Source organism: Vanellus vanellus (assembly GCF_965231255.1).
Source record: "Vanellus vanellus genome assembly, chromosome: 16".
Classification (NCBI taxonomy): domain Eukaryota; kingdom Metazoa; phylum Chordata; class Aves; order Charadriiformes; family Charadriidae; genus Vanellus; species Vanellus vanellus.
This window is the reverse complement of record NC_138921.1, coordinates 17,477,659-17,502,567: the sequence shown is the minus strand read 5'-3', so window position 1 is coordinate 17,502,567 and position 24,909 is coordinate 17,477,659. Positions and strand designations below refer to the sequence as shown.

Here is a 24,909-nt window from a genome sequence, read left to right as displayed (position 1 = left end):
AGCCCCAGAAAAGGAGCCAGCCTCTGGAGAGGCCAACCCAGAACCCCAAAGTAGTAGTCAGCACCCAAGAAAAAAAAAAGACCAAAACCAACTGGAGTGTGAGAAAAGGAGCTGGCCTGTGGGAAATTTGACCCAGAGACCCGGAAGTGCAGTTAGCACCCAGAAAAGGCAACCCAGAGAAGAGACAGCCCTTGGAAAAGCCAACACAAAGCTCCCAAGGTGGAGCCAGCCCCAGAAAAGCCAACTGAGAGCTTGAAATGAAGAGCTGGCCCCCAGAAAAGCCAACATGGAGCCCCAGAGGATGAGCCAGGACTTGGAAAAGCTGACCTGGAGCCCCAAAGGAGGAGCCAGCCCCTGTGGAAGAATTCCCGAGGGCGAGAGGTCACAATCTGATTCCAATGAGCAACTCAGGATTTTAACCAGGCAGAGAGGCCTACGCGTGCTGTCCTTGAAGTCTATTCTGAACAATGTGGGAACAAACTTGGTCTGAGAGCTAAACTGCAGAAGGGAAAACAATCAGCATGTGCTATGTCCATGGACATAGCACATCGCTGATGAGGTTGGGGGGCGTTACATGTAAGCAAGAGGGTTAAACCAATCACCGTGTTGTTTATGTGTTATTTCTGTAAACATATATATATTCACCATGTTGTTTGTGTGTGTTATTTTTGTAAGCCTTTATATACTCTGCTACTAGCAAGCCTATATATACTCTGCTAAAATACCTAATAAACAAGAACAACCATACTCACATTGAGGCTACGTCGTTACTCTGGGACACAATCCCACTCCGACAAGCCCCCATATCAGCTGACCCAGAGCCCCAGAGGCGGAGCCAGGACCTGGAAGAGACGAGCCGGAACCCCAGAGGACAAGCTGGCCCTTGGAAAATCCAACACAGAGCCCCAGAGGAAGAGCCAGTCCCCAAAAAAGCCAACCTGGAGTCCCAAAATCCTCCGTGGCACTTGAAAATCCAGAGCATCGTAATGACTGATCTGCCCCAAAGGAACCGACAGCTCTGAGGCCTGTCACGCTGCTTCTCGGACCTCAATGCCTCAACAATTTATAGAGACTTGCCAGAACATGCCTGCAACAAGAAGAAAACCATAGCTGCGTTACTGGCTCACCTCGTGTTACCTCACGATCCAACTGTGATCTGTTCGACTCCAACTCACGTGCACAGGAACCTCAGTTACTTTAACCCTCTACACTGGCTCTACAATGCCACGCAATAGACAGATACATTGAGCTGTGCAGTGCACGTGCAAATGTAACGCCACACAACACAACACACTCTTAGTTCACTGTCGAGACACAACATGGTACAGCATGCTGCAATGCAAGACAAAACACAAGGCAGCACGGTGCTGCTTCATGTCTTACGAGATGAGACTCAGCTGACATTCAGACCTGCATATTGTGATACAGAGGTCTGCATAGTTTATGCTACGTCTCTTGTGACTTTGACATAACTCCCATCAAATGCAGAGAGAATAGAACAGAACAGACCTCATCGACACCGAAATCCAATCTGAGAGAGGCTGACGAACGCTCCTCCCTTTCCTAGCCATCCCCCGGTCCAAAAGCTTTAGAAACCCCTTCTCTTCTCCTGAACTGTCAGGGAAGGAACCCCGCTTCTTCCAGACAGCTCCTGCCCTGTATTAGTCCCTCTGAACCCCCTACATCAGCCGCTCCTCAGGAGCTGCTCTTCTGAGCCGTGCCCTGGGTTCTGCAGGCACCTCCTATCTTCTGTCTTCCCACGGACTTTGGGCTCTGCTACAAACCCACAAAGTAAAGGAAGCCCTGACACAATCGACGAGGAGCCTGCCACAAGCTGCAAAGGTTCTAGGCACAATGTGGTACTCTGTGGGCAATGGAGAAAGGTGATGAGCCATCCCATACCCTGAAAGACACCGTGCCTGATGTTCCTGCTGCTTTCTTGAGAAATGCTAACATTCCATAGCTGCTAGCTAATCTCATCATCGGTCCTATTAAGAGAAATTACATCAGCAACTTACACCGTATACAGCAAAACTGGTGAAAAAAAAAAAAAAAACAAAGTTCAATCTTCAATGAAGTCAGTAATTCTAGGAAAATGCAGTGCACCTAGAATAATAAAAAAGAAAAGCGTACTATTACACCACCTTACCATCCCTGAACACTCATTACAAAATTACTGACCTTAAAAAAAAAAAAAAAAAAAAAAAAAAGAAAAGCAGCACACAAGTCTACTTTCTACTATATAGGCTGCTGAACCTTAACTGGCCCTGAAGGTCTTATCACAAACTTATTAGCTCTGCTTCTCTAAACGCCAAAACACACCTGCCCAAATAGCTGAGCTGGCTCCAAAGCTGCATTCAACTGAAAGACCAATAGAGCACCTACAAAGCAGAAGTCCACGGGCAGAAATACCTCCCTCTTCAGAGGCTGTGGCTGGTAGACCCCTGGCACTGCCCACCGCCCTTCCCACAATCCCCTGGGAAAGGTGTGGGGCCAACCACAGAAGGCATAAAAAAGCCACCACAGGAGCAGCAGCTCATTTTCTCACCTGCCTTCAGGTCGGAGTCCATAAAGCACTGAACCTGGTTTTTTTTCCTTCTGGGAGTCTCAACTTGCATCCAGCAATTATCAAACCCCTTGTGTTCAATTATGTCGATGTGTTATTGTGGAAAAGACAATTTCATACTGGTGGATTTAGGTTTGTAATCTTTAGATATTTCTGCAGTTAATTCTAAACCATTTCGTGTAGCTTGGGAAGCATGCTGTTATGGAGCACATCATTTCCAGAGAACGCACAGGCACTTTGGGTGCTCTGCAGGACTGCGGGGCAATAGATATTGACATGAGGACTGACAGGCATTTCCAGTATCCTGGAGGACCGTGGGGCCATAGAAATCAATGGCGGAGGACTGACGGGCACTTCCGCTGTGCTGGAGGACCCCTGGACAATAGAGATGGACTTCCGGAAAACTGATGGGCAGTTCCGGTGTGCTGGAGGACCGCGGGATCATACAGATGGACTTCTGGAAAACTGACGGGAACTTCAGTGCGACTCCGCAGCGCTGTTAGAGACAGTACCAGATCGATGATGGCCGCTCTCAGGGCCGGGCGGGACAGCCATCGCTGCGGGCGGGTGGCACAGTGCCCGCTCCAGGTGGCGGGGAGGCCGCCAGAGCCCAGCCGCTGCTGCTTCGCCCTCAGTCAGCACTGTGGGTGCCAGCCTGGCCTCTGGGAGGCTGCGCACATGGCCGGGCGGCAACAGCGAGTACGGCAAACCACCACCGGGTAGAGGAAAGGGGGGGGCACCACTGCGTGTGAGCAGCTCCCAGGGGGGCAGTAGCACCCCATTCATTGTCTGGCCCTGAGCGCTCATCAGGGTGATGCGCAGTGACCGGTCTCAGCCCGGTTTAATCCATTTGGACCCAGAGTCAGGAGGTTTAGTGTATTTTGGGGCAGTGGTGGCAGCTCCTGCTCTGTATACATGGCCCCTTCAAATAGAGATTAGAGCGAGGGCAAGATTTTAAATCCTTATGATAAATAAGCATTCTTTGCATTTTAAAAACATTACATAGCGTAGACATTTACAATTATGTGTCTATTTACATAGATATATTTAGGGAATATATATTAATGGTTTACACTAATATAGAATATCTGTTTAGACGTATCTATTACAAAATATATATTAATATTCATTATATAGAACACCTAATTAATTGCCTGTTGAAAAATATTTTGACACTTAAACATCTTTTTACAAATAAATATTTTAAAAATATTTTCCAAAATATAAAATCCCTTCTGTAATACAGAATCATAGAATGGTTGAAAATACAGGTTTTTATTTTGAAATTACACACAAATATTATTTATCAATATATATAAAATTTAAAGATTTTTCTCTCTTTCAATGCCTCACGCCCCTACTTACAGGTTTTCATGTTTTATAAACACCCAAAAACTTTTCAAAAATTTTTGGGCTGTGACATACCTCTTCTGGAACAACCCCTGTGTGACACACATCCACAACCAGCCCCCACTCACCTGCTCCTCCGCCACGTCGTCATCATCATCGTCATCGTCCCCAGGGACCTTGGGCTGCCCCAAATGACATCATCACACACACACAGACATGCACACCCCTTTTTATTCCCACCACCCCCACCACCCCACCACCACCCCCCCGCCCCACAAAAGAAGGCACAAAGCAACCGCACCCAGGGCTGGTCCCGTCCCCTCGGGGCGCTCAACCTCCGGCAGGCAAACCTGGGCAGGGGGGTCTACTGAGCGTCACTAATACCGTACAGCGAGACACCTGAAACACAAAAAGCCCCAATTATATTTCAGCAGATTAACAAAGAGCACAGAAGAAAGCAGAGGAATTCCCTCACACTGAGGGACGGGACAGCAGCTGAGCTACAGGAGGACTCCAGGGAAGCAGCTCAGCGTGAAATACAGCGTGGCCTTTCAAAGCCAGAGCGACTGCAACTCTTCCAGTCAGTATTAAGACTAATTGGTGCCATTCTGAGCACAACAGTAAACCCTCGGGCTGGCCCTGGGGAACGCCTCCTCCCTTCCTCACGGCGCTGCCGCTGCCACGGGGACATCCCCCTGCCAGGCTGCCGCACAGGGCTGGGCCGTGACCACAATCGACGTGACGGACCCCCTAAAACAGCTACAGCCCTCGGGCCACCACTGCCGCCGCCGCTGCTGCACACCTTGCTGGGTCAGTACAGCCAAAAGGGAACGGTAAAACTCTGAAGAGGGCAATGAACAAGAACCAACAAAGCTCAGTCCTTCACTCCATGCTGAAGAGGTGCACGTATGCTTAGAGAGCTCTCTCTCTCTCGCTCTCTCTCTATCTCTCTCTCTCCAATAAAAATACTTATACTATAACCATATTTGACTTTCCTTTGGCACTAAATGAACTTGCCCAGCTGTCAATCCATACCATTAAGCCATCCATCTCCAAAATACACAGCTATAATTTGATTCGGGGTGGGGGGGTTGGGTGCTGCACGATTAGCAGGGACGTCTGGCTGGCTGCCCTGCCCAGGAGAAATGCTGCTGAACTGCCGGGGAAAGGCACCGCTGACAGCCAGACAGCATTCAAGAACTTCAGAGCACTCCGTCTCAAGATTGCCAATAAAACCCTGCTGACATTCAGTTGCCTCTTTTTAAACGTTTCCTTTGTTTACGCATTTGGTTTTAAACATTTCCTTTGGTAAACGTTTAAATGTAATTTAAAAAACGGCCCTGTTTTTAAAGCCTCAGAACAAATACCTAATTGCCAAAGCACACCTAACAGATTGTATGCTACAGCCATTTGGTAGTTGCAGTTTAAACAACGCAAATCCGTTTGTAAATTCTACGATCGTAATCTTTTTTAAAGTTTAATTTGGGATAGAAAAATTAGCAAGATAAAAAATCCCCCATATGGTTTTACTCGGGGGGGGGGGGGGGGGGGGGGGAAGGGGAGAGATAAAATCCCCACTCCCACAATCCATAACGCTACCAAAAAGGACCAGCAGATGGGCTGACGCTTTCGGCTGTGCTGAACATGGAGAAGAACGTGTTTTTATGATGCCTCGCCTGTTACTACGGAGAACCAAAGACCGGCAATGCCTCCAAATTTGGAAGATGGGCTGTTCTTGGGCCTTGGGAAGGAAGAGGACTTGGTTTAAAAAAAAAAAGCAGAGCGGAGAGCAGAGCGGAGAGCAGAGCGGAGAGCAGAGCGGAGAGCAGAGCGGAGAGCAGAGCGGAGAGCAGAGCGGAGAGCAGAGCGGAGAGCAGAGCGGAGAGCACACATAGCCTCGTTGCCGAAAACCTTGGAACCCTTCTTGTCACCAAAACCACATCGGGACTCACTGTCACCAGTTACAAGGCTGTAATGCTTCTTGGCAAAGCCTGGAAAACACGCAGAAGCCACCCCGCTTTGCCCCTCTCTCTTCTCTGACCTCAACGGCTTTTCGTACAGAGGCTAGTATCGCAGTAAAGTTTTCCAGTACTACTGGAAGGTATTTTAAAAACTTGCAGACTGAAAAAGCATAAAGCTTTTACCATGAAAACAAAGTCTTTCTTCGGAACATCTGAACCCTTACGAACGCTTTCTTCCCTCTTTTAGTACAACATTGTTTGCACAGTGCCAGTTAACGGTAAGCACACAGAAAAAGATCAGGCTTGCGGGAGGAGAAAATAAGCGGAGGGAAGCAAGCTTCCCATGGGCGCAACGTGCTCCGGAACACACCTTATTTTTAGTAATCGTGTTCAAATATTTCATTGAAAAACTACAGGAGGAGAGTCGGCACATCCATGACGTTAGCTTCAAAGCCCACACGGCAAGGACCTTAGGAAAAAGGCAGACGCACATGGGAGACGTACCTCGTCCTGGCAGACCACTCTGGATCCTTTCCCTCTGCCCCGTACCATCACGGCAGAAGAAAGGGCGACCGCAGAGAAAGGCGATCTGCCGAGAGAGGAAAAAAACCTTTAGCTTAAAGCTGGGGAGGAATCTCAAGCTGCCTTCTTCCCTGAAGGTTTGCCAAGACGACAGCTGAGCGGAGGAAAAAGTACTTGGCGTCACCTTTGGGAGGCTTCTTGGGGCAGGCCACAAGAACTCTTGCATTTTTCAGACAAGCCTGCCTTTCGTTGACTCACCAGCAGCTTCACTTGCACTAGAGCCACCTTCCCGGCTGCACGTAGGTGACAGACACGGACAGGTGCATTTTCTCAAGCCTACGTACAGCCAAGGTTTCCTCACCCTAGACGGCCCAAGGTGAACATTTTTGTTACAGGGTACAGCAACCCACCATCCCGCTGAACCGCCTCCTTCCGAAAAAGCAATGATTTCTTCCAGGCCCGTTCTCCAGATGGTCAAGAGCCACAGGACAACATGCCGTCGACACTCAAAGGAAAAAAAAAAAAAAAAAAAAGTTAAGTAAAAATCAAGCAAAACATCAGTTTCCATCGCGTTTCATTCATTACATTTCCACTGGCACCTAGGTGCTCCAAAATTAACCATGCTCACACCACAGACTCCTAACAATTCAGTTACACAGGGAAAGAGAAAAGGCTGTTTCCAACTTGCCCATAAAATTAGCACGAACAAACAGACGAGAAACACCAGACCCTAAAGAAGGTATCGGGCAGCTCTTAATTTATCCGAGAGGGAAGTTGGCTCTTTCACCCCAGACGAAGACATTCCTAACTACCCAGGCACCAATTCGGGAAGGAGGCATGCTCTGTTCACTGCAATCCTGCATGAGCTTGTCTGCGCTGGCAGCAAGTTTGCCTTTTCTGCCCGTTTGACGTGGAGTACCTGTAGCGCCCCTGAACTCACAAACGTTTCTCCCCGTTCCCCCAGCCCCACGCCTGCCATTACCTGAGCAGCTGGCGGAATCAACCCCGCAGGATTTTCTTCCCGGGACGCACAAGGGGACACTGGAAAAAGAGGAGGCAAGAAATGACCCTCTTTGTCGCAAGCCAGACAACGGGCACAAGCCGGGGGACCCCCACCCCACCTCTGCCCTCGGGAGCGGGGCCCAGACAGGTGCCTGGCGGGGTTTTAGCCCCCCCGGCAAGAGGCCGGGCTCCCCGCCGGCAGAAGGACCGCTCGCCTCCCCTCTGCTCGCAGCTCCTCGCTCGGGACAGCCCGGCCTGCGCCCGGCCGCTCTTCAGCCCTGCGGGGGAGCGCAGTTTGGCCGGCGGGTGCTCCAGCTAACACACGCTCCGGCTAATTGCAGCTCCTGCTCATTACTGCTGCCGCCGGGAGCCTTGCCTCTGGCTAATGCACGCTCCGGACAGAGGACGCCCCATCTCCCTCCAGCTCCTGCTTGCCAAGCTCTGGCTACTTGAAGCCCCAGACCCCCACCTGCGGGGAGGGTCCACGCACCTTGCCCACCCCCTGCTTTTCCCCGCAGCCCCCAACGCCTTCCCGCCCCTCTCTGCCTCCTCCCCCGGCCCCTGCAAAACCAGCCAGACTGGACTCTGCTCTCAACCCCCAAACCAGCTCATTTAGTGCCTGCTTCTGAGCCCCAAGCCTCACCTGCTGGGCCCGTTCTCAAGCCCCCAAAACGCAGGACTGCACCCCTGCTCCTCAGCCCAAAGCCACACAACTCCGCCTGTTTATGAACCCCCAAACCAGCCCCGGGAGCCCGCTTTCCAGCTCCAGGGGCAGAAGACCTGCTCTCCGTCTCGGGCCCCGAACCGGCTCACCCTCTCTGCTTCCTCACCCCCTCGGCAGCCCCCGCGGGCCACGCTGAGGGCCGGGCCGAGCGCAGCCACCCTACAGCCCGCCACCCCCAGGGCCCACAGACGCTTTCGGGGAGGGCCCGACCCCACCGCGCTGCAGGGCAGCGCCAGCACGGCCCGGGCGCCGCTTCACTATCGCCCTTTCGGCCTTTATTTCTCCGGCACCACCAGCCCCGCACCCCAAGCCCCACACGCCGAAGGCACCCCACGGGGAGCCGGGCCCAGCCACCCCCGCTCCGAGCCTACAGTGCCCCCCGCTCAGGCCCCCCGTTCCCCCAGCCTCCCTCAGCGGCCCTCCTCGAGGCGTCCTCGGGCCTCCCGCTCACCTCGGCGCGCTCCAGCTGCCTCAGCACGGGCCCGGCCCAGCCCCGCTTCTCTCAGGGACGCTCCGCTCCGTCTTCGAACTGGGCGCCATTTTTCCCCGGCCCCTTCCGCTGCCGGAGCGCCCACCACGGCCCGCCCATGCCGCGCGCCCATTGGTCGCCGTCCGCACTCCTCCCAGAGAGGCCCCGCTCCATTGGCCCGGCCTCGCCGGAAATCGCCGCCGCGCCCCACGCCGACGAGGAGATCCGACCAATCGGAGCGCGGGACCCGCGCCGTGATTGGACCGCCCATCCGCCCGGGAGCCGTTGCCATGGTGAGGAGGCGCCCGCGGCGGCGCGGGGCCGTTGCCGGGCCTGTCGGGGCCGTAATCCCCCAAAACACGGCTTTGGCTTCTTAAAAGCTGTAGAGATTTGTGTGGCACAGCACAAAATACACCGGTTGCGCAGCCCGGTCCCCGCAGCGCTCCCCGGGGTCAGGCACTTCGAGGGGGGACGGCGCTCCCCAGCTCCGGGGGCAGCGGCCGCTGCGCCGGCGCGAGGGCCCGCCTCTGCGGGGGGGGGACAGGGCGGTGGGGGTGACGGGGGAGACTCCGGGGGAGCTCTGACGAGCTGCGGAGGCGCCCGGCGTCTGCCCCTGACGGGGGTGCCCGCCTTCTTCCCCTCTTGCGTTCCGTCAGCTCTCGGGTAACTGCCGGGGGCTGCCCGGAGCCGGCTCGCCTCCAGCGGATCGGCAGCCTGCCGCAGCGGGCAGTTTGAGGCTTCCTGGCCCGCCTCCCCCGGGCGGCCAGCGGGCAGGAGACACCCCCGCACCCGCGAAGGGCTCGCTCGCCTACTGCGGTGCTCCTGGCCAAGACCCGCCGCCAGGGATGGCGCCCCGCGGCCGCCCGTGCGCGGCCGGCGCTGCGATACCGCGCATCGGCCACGAGGGGGCGGCACGAGCGAGAACGCGGCGGGCCCGGCCGAGGTGGGCAGAAGGCGGGGCCGAGGAGGGCCGGGAGGCGGGGCCGAGGCGGGGCCGAGGCGGGCAGAAGGCGGGGCCGAGGCGGGCCGGGAGGCGGGGCCGAAGCGAGGCGTGAGGCGGGGCCGAGGCGGGCCGGGAGGCGGGGCCGAAAGAGGCGTGAGGCGGGGTCGTGGCGGGCCAGGAGGCGGGGCCGAGGCGGGCCGGGAGGCGGGGCCGAGGCGGGCCGGGAGGCGGGGCCCAAACGAGGCTTGAGGCGGGCAGAAGGCGGGGCCGAGGCGGGCCGGGAGGCGGGGCTCAAACGAGGCGTGAGGCATGCGAGGTCGGCAGAAGGCGGGGCCGAGGCGGGCCCGAAACGAGGCGTGAGGCGTGCCGAGGCGGGCAGAAGGCGGGGCCCAAGAGCGCCGGGAGGCGGGGCCTAAACGAGGCGTGAGGCGGGCCGGGAGGCGGGGCCAAAATGAGGCGTGAGGCAGAGCCGAAACGAGGCGTGAGGCGTGCCGAGGCGGGCAGAAGGCGGGGCCGAAACGAGGCGTGAGGCGGGGCCGACTTTGGGGTGATTCAGAGGAGGTGTGGTTTGTGGTTTTCGCTTCTCCTGACCTCCCCCGCCCCGCCAAACCCTTACCAGTCAAACCTGGGTTTATCGCATACCCCTTTGCCCTCCCTTAGCTCAAGAATCTTAACTAAATACTGCAAAGCACTATGCAGAACTGTTTGGTTTTCTCAAAAAGAACAATTGCCAAAGACATTTAAGTAAATTCTTTTTAAAAATGTGTTTCTGCAACCTATCAATACAAACGTTCCAGAGGTAGATTGGATAGAAACTTATACATCATCTTGGGTGTATTTAAAAGTTTCCATGGAAACCATTTCTTTGTCAAAAGAGCAACATTGCTCTGGGCTATTTGGCACTCACACCAAGCAATGTCCAGCTCCGGGCCGCAGCTTTTCAAACTGCTTTTACGTCTTCCAGGGAGATTACAAGGGAGGGGAGAGTTTTTAAACGCTTTCTACAAAAACGCAAAGAAAGCCTTTCAAAAACCTTACGCAGCATAGACATTTCACTTGGTATCTCTTTACACAGACACAGACAGAGATACACCCGGGGTAAAGACAAACCTGGGAAACACCACAAAACCTCCAGGAGCTGAAGGGGACAGACACAGCAAAGAAAGAGGAGGGATGGGGAGAGTCAGGCAGAGAGAGAACGATAAAGGCAGAAATGGGCTGTGGGACGCGTCTTTTGAGAGTCTGAAATCCTTGATGTAATAGAGCAGATTTTTTTTTAAACTAGGCTTTTATTTTGAACTCCTTTGCGATACATAAACGAAGAGGCATTTATCAATAGACAGTAAAAGGACAGGGTTTGCCCTATTTCAATGCCTCACGCCCATATTTACAGCTTTCAAGGTTTTTTAATCTCCCCCACGAATTTGCAGACAGTTTGGGGCTGTGACCGGCCTCTTGTGGGGCGACCCCTGCGTGACCCCCTCCCCAGCCCCCACTCACCTGCTCCTCCGCCACGTCGTCCTCATCCCCGGGGACCTTGGGCTGCCCCAAATGACATCATCACACACACACACACGCACACCCCTTTTTATTCCCACCAACCCCACCACATAAAAAGGCACAAAGCCACCGCACCTAGGGCTGGTCCCGTCCCCTCGGGGAGCTCAACCTCCGGCAGGCAAACCTGGGCAGGGGGGTCTACTGAGCGTCGCCAGACCCGTACGGCGAGACACCTGAAACACAAAAAGCCCCAATTATATTTCAGCAGATTAACAAAGAGCACAGAAGAAAGCAGAGGAATTCCCTCACACCGAGGGACGGGACAGCAGCTGAGCTACAGAACTCCAGGGAAACAGCTCAGCGTGAAATACAGCGCGGCCTTTCAAAGCCAGAGCGACTGCAACTCTTCTAGTCAGTATTAAGACTAATTAGTGCCATTCGGAGCACAACAGTAAACCCTCGGGCTGGCCCTGGCAAACACCTCCTCCCTTCCTCACGGCGCTGCCGCTGCCACGGGGACATCCCCCTGCCAGGCTGCCGCACAGGGCTGGGCCGTGACCACAATCGACGCGACGCACCCCCTCAAACAGCTACAGCCCTCGTGCCACCGCCGCCGCCACTGCTGCTGCACACCTTGCTGGGTCAGTACAGCCAAAAGGGAACGGTAAAACTCTGAAGAGGAGCACGTATGCTTAGAGAGATCTCTCTCTCTCTCCAATAAAAATACTTGTACTATAAAAGTATTTGACTTTCCTTTGGCACTAAATGAACTTGCCCAGCTGTCAATCCATACCATTAAACCATCTGTCTCCAAAATACACAGCTATAATTTGACTCGGGAGGGGGGAGGGGGGGTTGGGTGCTGCACGATTAGCAGGGACGTCTGGCTGGCTGCCCTGCCCAGGAGAGATGCTGCTGAACCGCCGGGGAAAGGCGCCGCTGACAGCCAGACAGCATTCAAGAACTTCAGAGCACTCCGTCTCAAGATTGCCAATAAAACCCTGCTGACATTCAGTTGCCACTTTTTAAACGTTTCCTTTGTTTACGCATTTGGTTTTAAACATTTCCTTTGGTAAACGTTTAAATGTAATTTAAAAGACGGCCCTGTTTTTAAAGCTTCAGAACAAATACCTAATTGCCAAAGCACACCTAACAGATTGTATGCTACAGCCATTTGGCAGTTGCAGTTTAAACAACACAAGTCCGGTTGTAAATTCTACGATCGTAACCTTTTTTAAAGTTTAATTTGGGATAGAAAAATCAGCAAGATAAAAAATACCCCATACGGGTTTACTGGGGGGGTGGGGGGATCAAATCCCCGCTCCCACAATCCATAAGGCTACCAAAAAGGACCAGCAGATGGGCTGACACTTTCGGCTGTGCTGAACGCGCAGAGGAACGTGGTTTTATGATGTCTCACCTGTTACAACAGAGAACCCAAAGACCGGCGATGACACCAAATTCGGAAGATGGGCTGTGCTTGGGCCTTGGGAAGGAAGTGGACTTTGTTTTAAAAGAAAGCAAACAGGAAAGCAAACAGGAAAGCAAACAGGAAAGCAAACAGGAAAGCAAACAGGAAAGCAAACAGGAAAGCAAACAGGAAAGCAAACAGGAAAGCAAACAGGAAAGCAAACAGGAAAGCAAACAGGAAAGCAAACAGGAAAGCAAACAGGAAAGCAAACAGGAAAGCAAACAGGAAAGCAAACAGGAAAGCAAACAGGAAAGCAAACAGGAAAGCAAACAGGAAAGCAAACAGGAAAGCAAACAGGAAAGCAAACAGGAAAGCAAACAGGAAAGCAAACAGGAAAGCAAACAGGAAAGCAAACAGGAAAGCAAACAGGAAGAGCATGCAAAGTCTCGTTGCCAAAAAAGAGTCTTGTTGCCAAAAACCTTGGAAGCCTTCTTTTCACCAAAACCACATCGGGACTCGTTGTCACCAGTTACAAGGCTGTAATGCTTCTTGGCAAAGCCTGGAAAACACGCAGAAGCCACCCCGCTCTGCCCCTCTCTCTTCTCTGACCTCAACGGCTTTTCGTACAGAGGCTAGTATCTCAGTAAGGTTTTCCAGAGCTACTGGAAGATCTTTTAAAAACTTGTGGACTGAAAAAGCATAAGGCTTTTACCACGAAAACAAAATCTCTTTCTTCAGAACACCTGAACCCTTACGAACGCTTTCTTCCCTCTTTTAGTACAACATTATTTGCACAGTGCCAGTTAACGGTAAGCACACAGAAAAAGATCAGGCTTGCGGGAGGAGAAAATAAGCGGAGGGAAGCAAGCTTTGCATGGGCGCAACGTGCTCCGGAACACACCTTACTTTTAGTATTCGCGTTCAAATACTTCGTCGAAAAACTACAGGAGGAGTGTCGGCACATCCATGACGTTAGCTTCAAAGCCCACACGGCAAGGACCTTAGGAAAAAGGCAGACGCACATGGGAGACGTACCTCGTCCTGGCAGACCACTCTGGATCCTTTCCCTCTGTCCCGTACCGTCACGGCAGAAGAAAGGGCGCCCGCAGAGAAAGGCGATCTGCCGAGAGAGGAAAAAAACCTTTAGCGTAAAGCTGGGGAGGAATCTCAAGCTGCCTTCTTCCCTGAAGGTTTGCCAAGACGACAGCTGAGCGGAGGAAAAAGTACTTGGCGTCACCTTTGGGAGGCTTCTTGGGGCAGGCCACAAGAACTCTTGCATTTTTCAGACAACCCTGCCTTTCGTTGACTCACCGGCAGCTTCAGTTGCACTAGAGCCACCTTCCCGGCTGCACGCAGGTGACAGACACGGACAGGTGCGTTTTCTCAAGCCTACGTACAGCCAAGGTTTCCTCACCCTAGACGGCCCAAGGTGAACATTTTTGTTACAGGGTACAGCAACCCACCATCCCGCTGAACCGCCTCCTTCCAAAAAAGCAATGATTTCTTCCAGGCCCCTTCTCCAGACGGTCAAGAGCTTTTAAAACTGACGTTGCGCCACCAAACCTGCTCAGGGTCCCTGCCAGCTTTCGACTGCCCTCCGCCTTACCGAGCACACGCTCTCTGCCGTCTCCCAAATGCAGGAGTACGGCACGCGCCCAGACCCCAGCGTGACCCTGCCGGTGCCCACGCGCACCTCGCTCTTTGCATGAGGAGCCCCCGAGCATCCCTGCGAGCGCAGCCGCATGCGCAGGATCAGCTTCACCGACGCTGGTTTCAAGGGATGCCATTTCTGAAGCTTTAAACCGAAAACCACCTCCTGACACTCAGCCACAGCAGAAGTCATCCATAATGAGAACTCCACAAACACGCAGCAACGCAAATTGCAAACCCGCAGCTGCAGCAGCAGCTTCAGAGACATTTAGAGCAGGAACAAGGGAGCTCGAAAACACTGAGACCTTGAGACCCACACACCATAGCTGGCAAGAAAGTCAATATTTTCACAAACACAGACGCTAGAGTCGTCTCAAAAGTGCGGTCTTCCCAAGTATTAGAAGAGAAATTAGTCCTGTGTCGCTCAAACCAGGACAATATCGCAGTACCACCATGCCAATACCCAGGGCGGGGACCAACCGCCCTGCTGCCGGACGTTTGTGGAGCAGGGCACGCAGAGGGATGCGTTTTGCCACACACAACCCTGAATCTCCTGGGAAGACCAGCAGCAGCAACATTAAGTGAAATTTGGCTGTAACGCTGACCGTGTACTTCAGCAACTCTCCGAGCCGTCCCCTCAATCCGCCAAATGACTAGTCCTTTTCTGGAAGGACAAGTTTTTATGACTTAAAACCCCTAGATTGAAGGCTCCATGGAGCAGAAGGTGGGTTGAGCCACAGGACAACATACCATCAACGCTCGAAGAAAAAAAAGAAAAAAAAGTTAAGTAAAAATCAAGCAAAACATCAGTTTCCACCACGTTTCATTCATTACATTTCCACTGGCACCTAGGTGCTCCAAAATTAACCATGCTCACACCACAGACTCCTAACAATTCAGTTACACAGGGAAAGAGAAAAGGCTGTTTCCAACTTGCCCATAAAATTAGCACGAACAAACAGACGAGAAACACCAGACCCTAAAGAAGGTATCGGGCAGCTCTTAATTTATCCGAGAGGAAAGTTGGCTCTTTCACCCCAGAGGAAGACATTCCTAACTACCCAGGCACCAATTCGGGAAGGAGGCATGCTCTGTTCACTGCAATCCTGCATGAGCTTGTCTGCGCTGGCAGCAAGTTTGCCTTTTCTGCCCGTTTGACGTGGAGTACCTGTAGCGCCCCTGAACTCACAAACGTTTCTCCCCGTTCCCCCAGCCCCACGCCTGCCATTACCTGAGCAGCTGGCGGAATCAACCCCGCAGGATTTTCTTCCCGGGACGCACAAGGGGACACTGGAAAAAGAGGAGGCAAGAAATGACCCTCTTTGTCGCAAGCCAGACAACGGGCACAAGCCGGGGGACCCCCACCCCACCTCTGCCCTCGGGAGCAGGGCCCAGACAGGTGCCTGGCGGGGTTTTAGCCCCCCCGGCAAGAGGCCGGGCTCCCCGCCGGCAGAAGGACCGCTCGCCTCCCCTCTGCTCGCAGCTCCTCGCTCGGGACAGCCCGGCCTGCGCCCGGCCGCTCTTCAGCCCTGCGGGGGAGCGCAGTTTGGCCGGCGGGTGCTCCAGCTAACACACGCTCCGGCTAATTGCAGCTCCTGCTCATTACTGCTGCCGCCGGGAGCCTTGCCTCTGGCTAATGCACGCTCCGGACAGAGGACGCCCCATCTCCCTCCAGCTCCTGCTTGCCAAGCTCTGGCTACTTGAAGCCCCAGACCCCCACCTGCGGGGAGGGTCCACGCACCTTGCCCACCCCCTGCTTTTCCCCGCAGCCCCCAACGCCTTCCCGCCCCTCTCTGCCTCCTCCCCCGGCCCCTGCAAAACCAGCCAGACTGGACTCTGCTCTCAACCCCCAAACCAGCTCATTTAGTGCCTGCTTCTGAGCCCCAAGCCTCACCTGCTGGGCCCGTTCTCAAGCCCCCAAAACGCAGGACTGCACCCCTGCTCCTCAGCCCAAAGCCACACAACTCCGCCTGTTTATGAACCCCCAAACCAGCCCCGGGAGCCCGCTTTCCAGCTCCAGGGGCAGAAGACCTGCTCTCCGTCTCGGGCCCCGAACCGGCTCACCCTCTCTGCTTCCTCACCCCCTCGGCAGCCCCCGCGGGCCACGCTGAGGGCCGGGCCGAGCGCAGCCACCCTACAGCCCGCCACCCCCAGGGCCCACAGACGCTTTCGGGGAGGGCCCGACCCCACCGCGCTGCAGGGCAGCGCCAGCACGGCCCGGGCGCCGCTTCACTATCGCCCTTTCGGCCTTTATTTCTCCGGCACCACCAGCCCCGCACCCCAAGCCCCACACGCCGAAGGCACCCCACGGGGAGCCGGGCCCAGCCACCCCCGCTCCGAGCCTACAGTGCCCCCCGCTCAGGCCCCCCGTTCCCCTAGCCTCCCTCAGCGGCCCTCCTCGAGGCGTCCTCGGGCCTCCCGCTCACCTCGGCGCGCTCCAGCTGCCTCAGCACGGGCCCGGCCCAGCCCCGCTTCTCTCAGGGACGCTCCGCTCCGTCTTCGAACTGGGCGCCATTTTTCCCCGGCCCCTTCCGCTGCCGGAGCGCCCACCACGGCCCGCCCATGCCGCGCGCCCATTGGTGGCCGTCCGCACTCCTCCCAGAGAGGCCCCGCTCCATTGGCTCGGCCTCGCCGGAAATCGCCGCCGCGCCCCACGCCGACGAGGAGATCCGACCAATCGGAGCGCGGGACCCGCGCCGTGATTGGACCGCCCATCCGCCCGGGAGCCGTTGCCATGGTGAGGAGGCGCCCGCGGCGGCGCGGGGCCGTTGCCGGGCCTGTCGGGGCCGTAATCCCCCAAAACACGGCTTTGGCTTCTTAAAAGCTGTAGAGATTTGTGTGGCACAGCACAAAATACACCGGTTGCGCAGCCCGGTCCCCGCAGCGCTCCCCGGGGTCAGGCACTTCGAGGGGGGACGGCGCTCCCCAGCTCCGGGGGCAGCGGCCGCTGCGCCGGCGCGAGGGCCCGCCTCTGCGGGGGGGGGACAGGGCGGTGGGGGTGACGGGGGAGACTCCGGGGGAGCTCTGACGAGCTGCGGAGGCGCCCGGCGTCTGCCCCTGACGGGGGTGCCCGCCTTCTTCCCCTCTTGCGTTCTGTCAGCTCTCGGGTAACTGCCGGGGGCTGCCCGGAGCCGGCTCGCCTCCAGCGGATCGGCAGCCTGCCGCAGCGGGCAGTTTGAGGCTTCCTGGCCCGCCTCCCCCGGGCGGCCAGCGGGCAGGAGACACCCCCGCACCCGCGAAGGGCTCGCTCGCCTACTGCGGTGCTCCTGGCCAAGACCCGCCGCCAGGGATGGCGCCCCGCGGCCGCCCGTGCGCGGCCGGCGCTGCGATACCGCGCATCGGCCACGAGGGGGCGGCACGAGCGAGAACGCGGCGGGCCCGGCCGAGGCGGGGCCGAGGTGGGCAGAAGGCGGGGCCGAGGAGGGCCGGGAGGCGGGGCCGAGGCGGGCAGAAGGCGGGGCCGAGGCGGGCCGGGAGGCGGGGCCGAAGCGAGGCGTGAGGCGGGGCCGAAGCGAGGCGTGAGGCGGGGCCGAGGCGGGCCGGGAGGCGGGGCCGAAAGAGGCGTGAGGCGGGGTCGTGGCGGGCCAGGAGGCGGGGCCGAGGCGGGCCGGGAGGCGGGGCCCAAACGAGGCTTGAGGCGGGCAGAAGGCGGGGCCGAGGCGGGCCGGGAGGCGGGGCTCAAACGAGGCGTGAGGCATGCGAGGTCGGCAGAAGGCGGGGCCGAGGCGGGCCCGAAACGAGGCGTGAGGCGTGCCGAGGCGGGCAGAAGGCGGGGCCCAAGAGCGCCGGGAGGCGGGGCCTAAACGAGGCGTGAGGCGGGCCGGGAGGCGGGGCCAAAATGAGGCGTGAGGCAGAGCCGAAACGAGGCGTGAGGCGTGCCGAGGCGGGCAGAAGGCGGGGCCGAAACGAGGCGTGAGGCGGGGCCGACTTTGGGGTGATTCAGAGGAGGTGTGGTTTGTGGTTTTCGCTTCTCCTGACCTCCCCCGCCCCGCCAAACCCTTACCAGTCAAACCTGGGTTTATCGCATACCCCTTTGCCCTCCCTTAGCTCAAGAATCTTATTAACTAAATACTGCAAAGCACTATGCAGAACTGTTTGGTTTTCTCAAAAAGAACAATTGCCAAAGACATTTAAGTAAATTCTTTTTAAAAATGTGTTTCTGCAACCTATCAATACAAACGTTCCAGAGGTAGATTGGATAGAAACTTATACATCATCTTGGGTGTATTTAAAAGTTTCCATGGAAACCATTTCTTTGTCAAAAGAGCAACATTGCTCTGGGCTATTTGGCACTCACACCAAGCAATGTCCAGCTCCGGGCCGCAGCTTTTCAAACTGCTTTTACGTCTTCCAGGGAGATTACAAGGGAGGGGAGAGTTTTTAAACGCTTTCTACAAAAACGCAAAGAAAGCCTTTCAAAAACCTTACGCAGCATAGACATTTCACTTGGTATCTCTTTACACAGACACAGACAGAGATACACCCGGGGTAAAGACAAACCTGGGAAACACCACAAAACCTCCAGGAGCTGAAGGGGACAGACACAGCAAAGAAAGAGGAGGGATGGGGAGAGTCAGGCAGAGAGAGAACGATAAAGGCAGAAATGGGCTGTGGGACGCGTCTTTTGAGAGTCTGAAATCCTTGATGTAATAGAGCAGATTTTTTTTTAAACTAGGCTTTTATTTTGAACTCCTTTGCGATACATAAACGAAGAGGCATTTATCAATAGACAGTAAAAGGACAGGGTTTGCCCTATTTCAATGCCTCACGCCCATATTTACAGCTTTCAAGGTTTTTTAATCTCCCCCACGAATTTGCAGACAGTTTGGGGCTGTGACCGGCCTCTTGTGGGGCGACCCCTGCGTGACCCCCTCCCCAGCCCCCACTCACCTGCTCCTCCGCCACGTCGTCCTCATCCCCGGGGACCTTGGGCTGCCCCAAATGACATCATCACACACACACACACATGCACACCCCTTTTTATTCCCACCACCCCCACCACATAAAAAGGCACAAAGCCACCGCACCTAGGGCTGGTCCCGTCCCCTCGGGGAGCTCAACCTCCGGCAGGCAAACCTGGGCAGGGGGGTCTACTGAGCGTCGCCAGACCCGTACGGCGAGACACCTGAAACACAAAAAGCCCCAATTATATTTCAGCAGATTAACAAAGAGCACAGAAGAAAGCAGAGGAATTCCCTCACACCGAGGGACGGGACAGCAGCTGAGCTACAGAACTCCAGGGAAACAGCTCAGCGTGAAATACAGCGCGGCCTTTCAAAGCCAGAGCGACTGCAACTCTTCTAGTCAGTATTAAGACTAATTAGTGCCATTCGGAGCACAACAGTAAACCCTCGGGCTGGCCCTGGCAAACACCTCCTCCCTTCCTCACGGCGCTGCCGCTGCCACGGGGACATCCCCCTGCCAGGCTGCCGCACAGGGCTGGGCCGTGACCACAATCGACGCGACGCACCCCCTCAAACAGCTACAGCCCTCGTGCCACCGCCGCCGCCACTGCTGCTGCACACCTTGCTGGGTCAGTACAGCCAAAAGGGAACGGTAAAACTCTGAAGAGGAGCACGTATGCTTAGAGAGATCTCTCTCTCTCTCCAATAAAAATACTTGTACTATAAAAGTATTTGACTTTCCTTTGGCACTAAATGAACTTGCCCAGCTGTCAATCCATACCATTAAACCATCTGTCTCCAAAATACACAGCTATAATTTGACTCGGGAGGGGGGAGGGGGGGGTTGGGTGCTGCACGATTAGCAGGGACGTCTGGCTGGCTGCCCTGCCCAGGAGAGATGCTGCTGAACCGCTGGGGAAAGGCGCCGCTGACAGCCAGACAGCATTCAAGAACTTCAGAGCACTCCGTCTCAAGATTGCCAATAAAACCCTGCTGACATTCAGTTGCCACTTTTTAAACGTTTCCTTTGTTTACGCATTTGGTTTTAAACATTTCCTTTGGTAAACGTTTAAATGTAATTTAAAAGACGGCCCTGTTTTTAAAGCTTCAGAACAAATACCTAATTGCCAAAGCACACCTAACAGATTGTATGCTACAGCCATTTGGCAGTTGCAGTTTAAACAACACAAGTCCGGTTGTAAATTCTACGATCGTAACCTTTTTTAAAGTTTAATTTGGGATAGAAAAATCAGCAAGATAAAAAATACCCCATACGGGTTTACTGGGGGGGTGGGGGGATCAAATCCCCGCTCCCACAATCCATAAGGCTACCAAAAAGGACCAGCAGATGGGCTGACACTTTCGGCTGTGCTGAACGCGCAGAGGAACGTGGTTTTATGATGTCTCACCTGTTACAACAGAGAACCCAAAGACCGGCGATGACACCAAATTCGGAAGATGGGCTGTGCTTGGGCCTTGGGAAGGAAGTGGACTTTGTTTTAAAAGAAAGCAAACAGGAAAGCAAACAGGAAAGCAAACAGGAAAGCAAACAGGAAAGCAAACAGGAAAGCAAACAGGAAAGCAAACAGGAAAGCAAACAGGAAAGCAAACAGGAAAGCAAACAGGAAAGCAAACAGGAAAGCAAACAGGAAAGCAAACAGGAAAGCAAACAGGAAAGCAAACAGGAAAGCAAACAGGAAAGCAAACAGGAAAGCAAACAGGAAAGCAAACAGGAAAGCAAACAGGAAAGCAAACAGGAAAGCAAACAGGAAGAGCATGCAAAGTCTCGTTGCCAAAAAAGAGTCTTGTTGCCAAAAACCTTGGAAGCCTTCTTTTCACCAAAACCACATCGGGACTCGTTGTCACCAGTTACAAGGCTGTAATGCTTCTTGGCAAAGCCTGGAAAACACGCAGAAGCCACCCCGCTCTGCCCCTCTCTCTTCTCTGACCTCAACGGCTTTTCGTACAGAGGCTAGTATCTCAGTAAGGTTTTCCAGAGCTACTGGAAGATCTTTTAAAAACTTGTGGACTGAAAAAGCATAAGGCTTTTACCACGAAAACAAAATCTCTTTCTTCAGAACACCTGAACCCTTACGAACGCTTTCTTCCCTCTTTTAGTACAACATTATTTGCACAGTGCCAGTTAACGGTAAGCACACAGAAAAAGATCAGGCTTGCGGGAGGAGAAAATAAGCGGAGGGAAGCAAGCTTTGCATGGGCGCAACGTGCTCCGGAACACACCTTACTTTTAGTATTCGCGTTCAAATACTTCGTCGAAAAACTACAGGAGGAGTGTCGGCACATCCATGACGTTAGCTTCAAAGCCCACACGGCAAGGACCTTAGGAAAAAGGCAGACGCACATGGGAGACGTACCTCGTCCTGGCAGACCACTCTGGATCCTTTCCCTCTGTCCCGTACCGTCACGGCAGAAGAAAGGGCGCCCGCAGAGAAAGGCGATCTGCCGAGAGAGGAAAAAAACCTTTAGCGTAAAGCTGGGGAGGAATCTCAAGCTGCCTTCTTCCCTGAAGGTTTGCCAAGACGACAGCTGAGCGGAGGAAAAAGTACTTGGCGTCACCTTTGGGAGGCTTCTTGGGGCAGGCCACAAGAACTCTTGCATTTTTCAGACAACCCTGCCTTTCGTTGACTCACCGGCAGCTTCAGTTGCACTAGAGCCACCTTCCCGGCTGCACGCAGGTGACAGACACGGACAGGTGCGTTTTCTCAAGCCTACGTACAGCCAAGGTTTCCTCACCCTAGACGGCCCAAGGTGAACATTTTTGTTACAGGGTACAGCAACCCACCATCCCGCTGAACCGCCTCCTTCCAAAAAAGCAATGATTTCTTCCAGGCCCCTTCTCCAGACGGTCAAGAGCTTTTAAAACTGACGTTGCGCCACCAAACCTGCTCAGGGTCCCTGCCAGCTTTCGACTGCCCTCCGCCTTACCGAGCACACGCTCTCTGCCGTCTCCCAAATGCAGGAGTACGGCACGCGCCCAGACCCCAGCGTGACCCTGCCGGTGCCCACGCGCACCTCGCTCTTTGCATGAGGAGCCCCCGAGCATCCCTGCGAGCGCAGCCGCATGCGCAGGATCAGCTTCACCGACGCTGGTTTCAAGGGATGCCATTTCTGAAGCTTTAAACCGAAAACCACCTCCTGACACTCAGCCACAGCAGAAGTCATCCATAATGAGAACTCCACAAACACGCAGCAACGCAAATTGCAAACCCGCAGCTGCAGCAGCAGCTTCAGAGACATTTAGAGCAGGAACAAGGGAGCTCGAAAACACTGAGACCTTGAGACCCACACACCATAGCTGGCAAGAAAGTCAATATTTTCACAAACACAGACGCTAGAGTCGTCTCAAAAGTGCGGTCTTCCCAAGTATTAGAAGAGAAATTAGTCCTGTGTCGCTCAAACCAGGACAATATCGCAGTACCACCATGCCAATACCCAGGGCGGGGACCAACCGCCCTGCTGCCGGACGTTTGTGGAGCAGGGCACGCAGAGGGATGCGTTTTGCCACACACAACCCTGAATCTCCTGGGAAGACCAGCAGCAGCAACATTAAGTGAAATTTGGCTGTAACGCTGACCGTGTACTTCAGCAACTCTCCGAGCCGTCCCCTCAATCCGCCAAATGACTAGTCCTTTTCTGGAAGGACAAGTTTTTATGACTTAAAACCCCTAGATTGAAGGCTCCATGGAGCAGAAGGTGGGTTGAGCCACAGGACAACATACCATCAACGCTCGAAGAAAAAAAAGAAAAAAAAGTTAAGTAAAAATCAAGCAAAACATCAGTTTCCACCACGTTTCATTCATTACATTTCCACTGGCACCTAGGTGCTCCAAAATTAACCATGCTCACACCACAGACTCCTAACAATTCAGTTACACAGGGAAAGAGAAAAGGCTGTTTCCAACTTGCCCATAAAATTAGCACGAACAAACAGACGAGAAACACCAGACCCTAAAGAAGGTATCGGGCAGCTCTTAATTTATCCGAGAGGAAAGTTGGCTCTTTCACCCCAGAGGAAGACATTCCTAACTACCCAGGCACCAATTCGGGAAGGAGGCATGCTCTGTTCACTGCAATCCTGCATGAGCTTGTCTGCGCTGGCAGCAAGTTTGCCTTTTCTGCCCGTTTGACGCGGAGTACCTGTAGCGCCCCTGAACTCACAAACGTTTCTCCCCGTTCCCCCAGCCCCACGCCTGCCATTACCTGAGCAGCTGGCGGAATCAACCCCGCAGGATTTTCTTCCCGGGACGCACAAGGGGACACTGGAAAAAGAGGAGGCAAGAAATGACCCTCTTTGTCGCAAGCCAGACAACGGGCACAAGCCGGGGGACCCCCACCCCACCTCTGCCCTCGGGAGCGGGGCCCAGACAGGTGCCTGGCGGGGTTTTAGCCCCCCCGGCAAGAGGCCGGGCTCCCCGCCGGCAGAAGGACCGCTCGCCTCCCCTCTGCTCGCAGCTCCTCGCTCGGGACAGCCCGGCCTGCGCCCGGCCGCTCTTCAGCCCTGCGGGGAAGCGCAGTTTGGCCGGCGGGTGCTCCAGCTAACACACGCTCCGGCTAATTGCAGCTCCTGCTCATTACTGCTGCCGCCGGGAGCCTTGCCTCTGGCTAATGCACGCTCCGGACAGAGGACGCCCCATCTCCCTCCAGCTCCTGCTTGCCAAGCTCTGGCTACTTGAAGCCCCAGACCCCCACCTGCGGGGAGGGTCCACGCACCTTGCCCACCCCCTGCTTTTCCCCGCAGCCCCCAACGCCTTCCCGCCCCTCTCTGCCTCCTCCCCCGGCCCCTGCAAAACCAGCCAGACTGGACTCTGCTCTCAACCCCCAAACCAGCTCATTTAGTGCCTGCTTCTGAGCCCCAAGCCTCACCTGCTGGGCCCGTTCTCAAGCCCCCAAAACGCAGGACTGCACCCCTGCTCCTCAGCCCAAAGCCACACAACTCCGCCTGTTTATGAACCCCCAAACCAGCCCTGGGAGCCCGCTTTCCAGCTCCAGGGGCAGAAGACCTGCTCTCCGTCTCGGGCCCCGAACCGGCTCACCCTCTCTGCTTCCTCACCCCCTCGGCAGCCCCCGCGGGCCACGCTGAGGGCCGGGCCGAGCGCAGCCACCCTACAGCCCGCCACCCCCAGGGCCCACAGACACTTTCGGGGAGGGCCCGACCCCACCGCGCTGCAGGGCAGCGCCAGCACGGCCCGGGCGCCGCTTCACTATCGCCCTTTCGGCCTTTATTTCTCCGGCACCACCAGCCCCGCACCCCAAGCCCCACACGCCGAAGGCACCCCACGGGGAGCCGGGCCCAGCCACCCCCGCTCCGAGCCTACAGTGCCCCCCGCTCAGGCCCCCCGTTCCCCCAGCCTCCCTCAGCGGCCCTCCTCGAGGCGTCCTCGGGCCTCCCGCTCACCTCGGCGCGCTCCAGCTGCCTCAGCACGGGCCCGGCCCAGCCCCGCTTCTCTCAGGGACGCTCCGCTCCGTCTTCGAACTGGGCGCCATTTTTCCCCGGCCCCTTCCGCTGCCGGAGCGCCCACCACGGCCCGCCCATGCCGCGCGCCCATTGGTGGCCGTCCGCACTCCTCCCAGAGAGGCCCCGCTCCATTGGCCCGGCCTCGCCGGAAATCGCCGCCGCGCCCCACGCCGACGAGGAGATCCGACCAATCGGAGCGCGGGACCCGCGCCGTGATTGGACCGCCCATCCGCCCGGGAGCCGTTGCCATGGTGAGGAGGCGCCCGCGGCGGCGCGGGGCCGTTGCCGGGCCTGTCGGGGCCGTAATCCCCCAAAACACGGCTTTGGCTTCTTAAAAGCTGTAGAGATTTGTGTGGCACAGCACAAAATACACCGGTTGCGCAGCCCGGTCCCCGCAGCGCTCCCCGGGGTCAGGCACTTCGAGGGGGGAC

At 55.7% G+C, this 24,909-nt stretch overlaps 1 protein-coding gene and 3 long non-coding RNA genes across 6 annotated transcripts; all 4 read right to left on the bottom strand.

Moving 5' to 3' along the window:
• Positions 1-2,956: 2,956 nt before the first annotated feature.
• On the bottom strand, positions 2,957-4,287 carry LOC309678672. Its single transcript, XR_014269772.1, has 3 exons — positions 4,218-4,287; positions 4,045-4,098; positions 2,957-3,062 (listed from the first exon to the last, which is right to left on the bottom strand). It is a non-coding gene; the product is annotated as an uncharacterized lncRNA (long non-coding RNA).
• Positions 4,288-6,449: 2,162 nt separating this feature from the next.
• On the bottom strand, positions 6,450-8,663 carry LOC309678606. The gene is made up of 4 exons (XR_014269766.1): positions 8,577-8,663; positions 7,382-7,440; positions 6,810-6,904; positions 6,450-6,466 (listed from the first exon to the last, which is right to left on the bottom strand). It is a non-coding gene; the product is annotated as an uncharacterized lncRNA (long non-coding RNA).
• A 2,472-nt stretch (positions 8,664-11,135) lies between these two features.
• Positions 11,136-16,616, bottom strand: LOC309678567. Of its 3 annotated transcripts, XR_014269761.1 has the most exons (5): positions 16,525-16,616; positions 15,330-15,388; positions 13,350-13,568; positions 12,458-12,523; positions 11,136-11,270 (listed from the first exon to the last, which is right to left on the bottom strand). It is a non-coding gene; the product is annotated as an uncharacterized lncRNA (long non-coding RNA). The 3 variants fall into 3 exon arrangements; XR_014269763.1 differs by lacking the exons at positions 15,330-15,388; positions 16,525-16,616 and adding an exon at positions 13,686-13,721; XR_014269762.1 differs by lacking the exons at positions 15,330-15,388; positions 16,525-16,616 and having other exon boundaries at positions 13,350-13,799.
• A 2,160-nt stretch (positions 16,617-18,776) lies between these two features.
• On the bottom strand, positions 18,777-24,569 carry LOC309678788 (uncharacterized protein; the record flags this gene model as incomplete). Its single annotated transcript, XM_082491940.1, has 5 exons — positions 18,777-19,223; positions 20,412-20,477; positions 21,249-21,462; positions 23,224-23,282; positions 24,419-24,569. 5 exons carry the CDS (start codon positions 24,567-24,569, stop codon positions 19,189-19,191), a joined length of 525 nt encoding a protein of 174 aa, XP_082348066.1. The 3' UTR covers positions 18,777-19,188.
• Between the last annotated feature and the right edge of the window lie 340 nt (positions 24,570-24,909).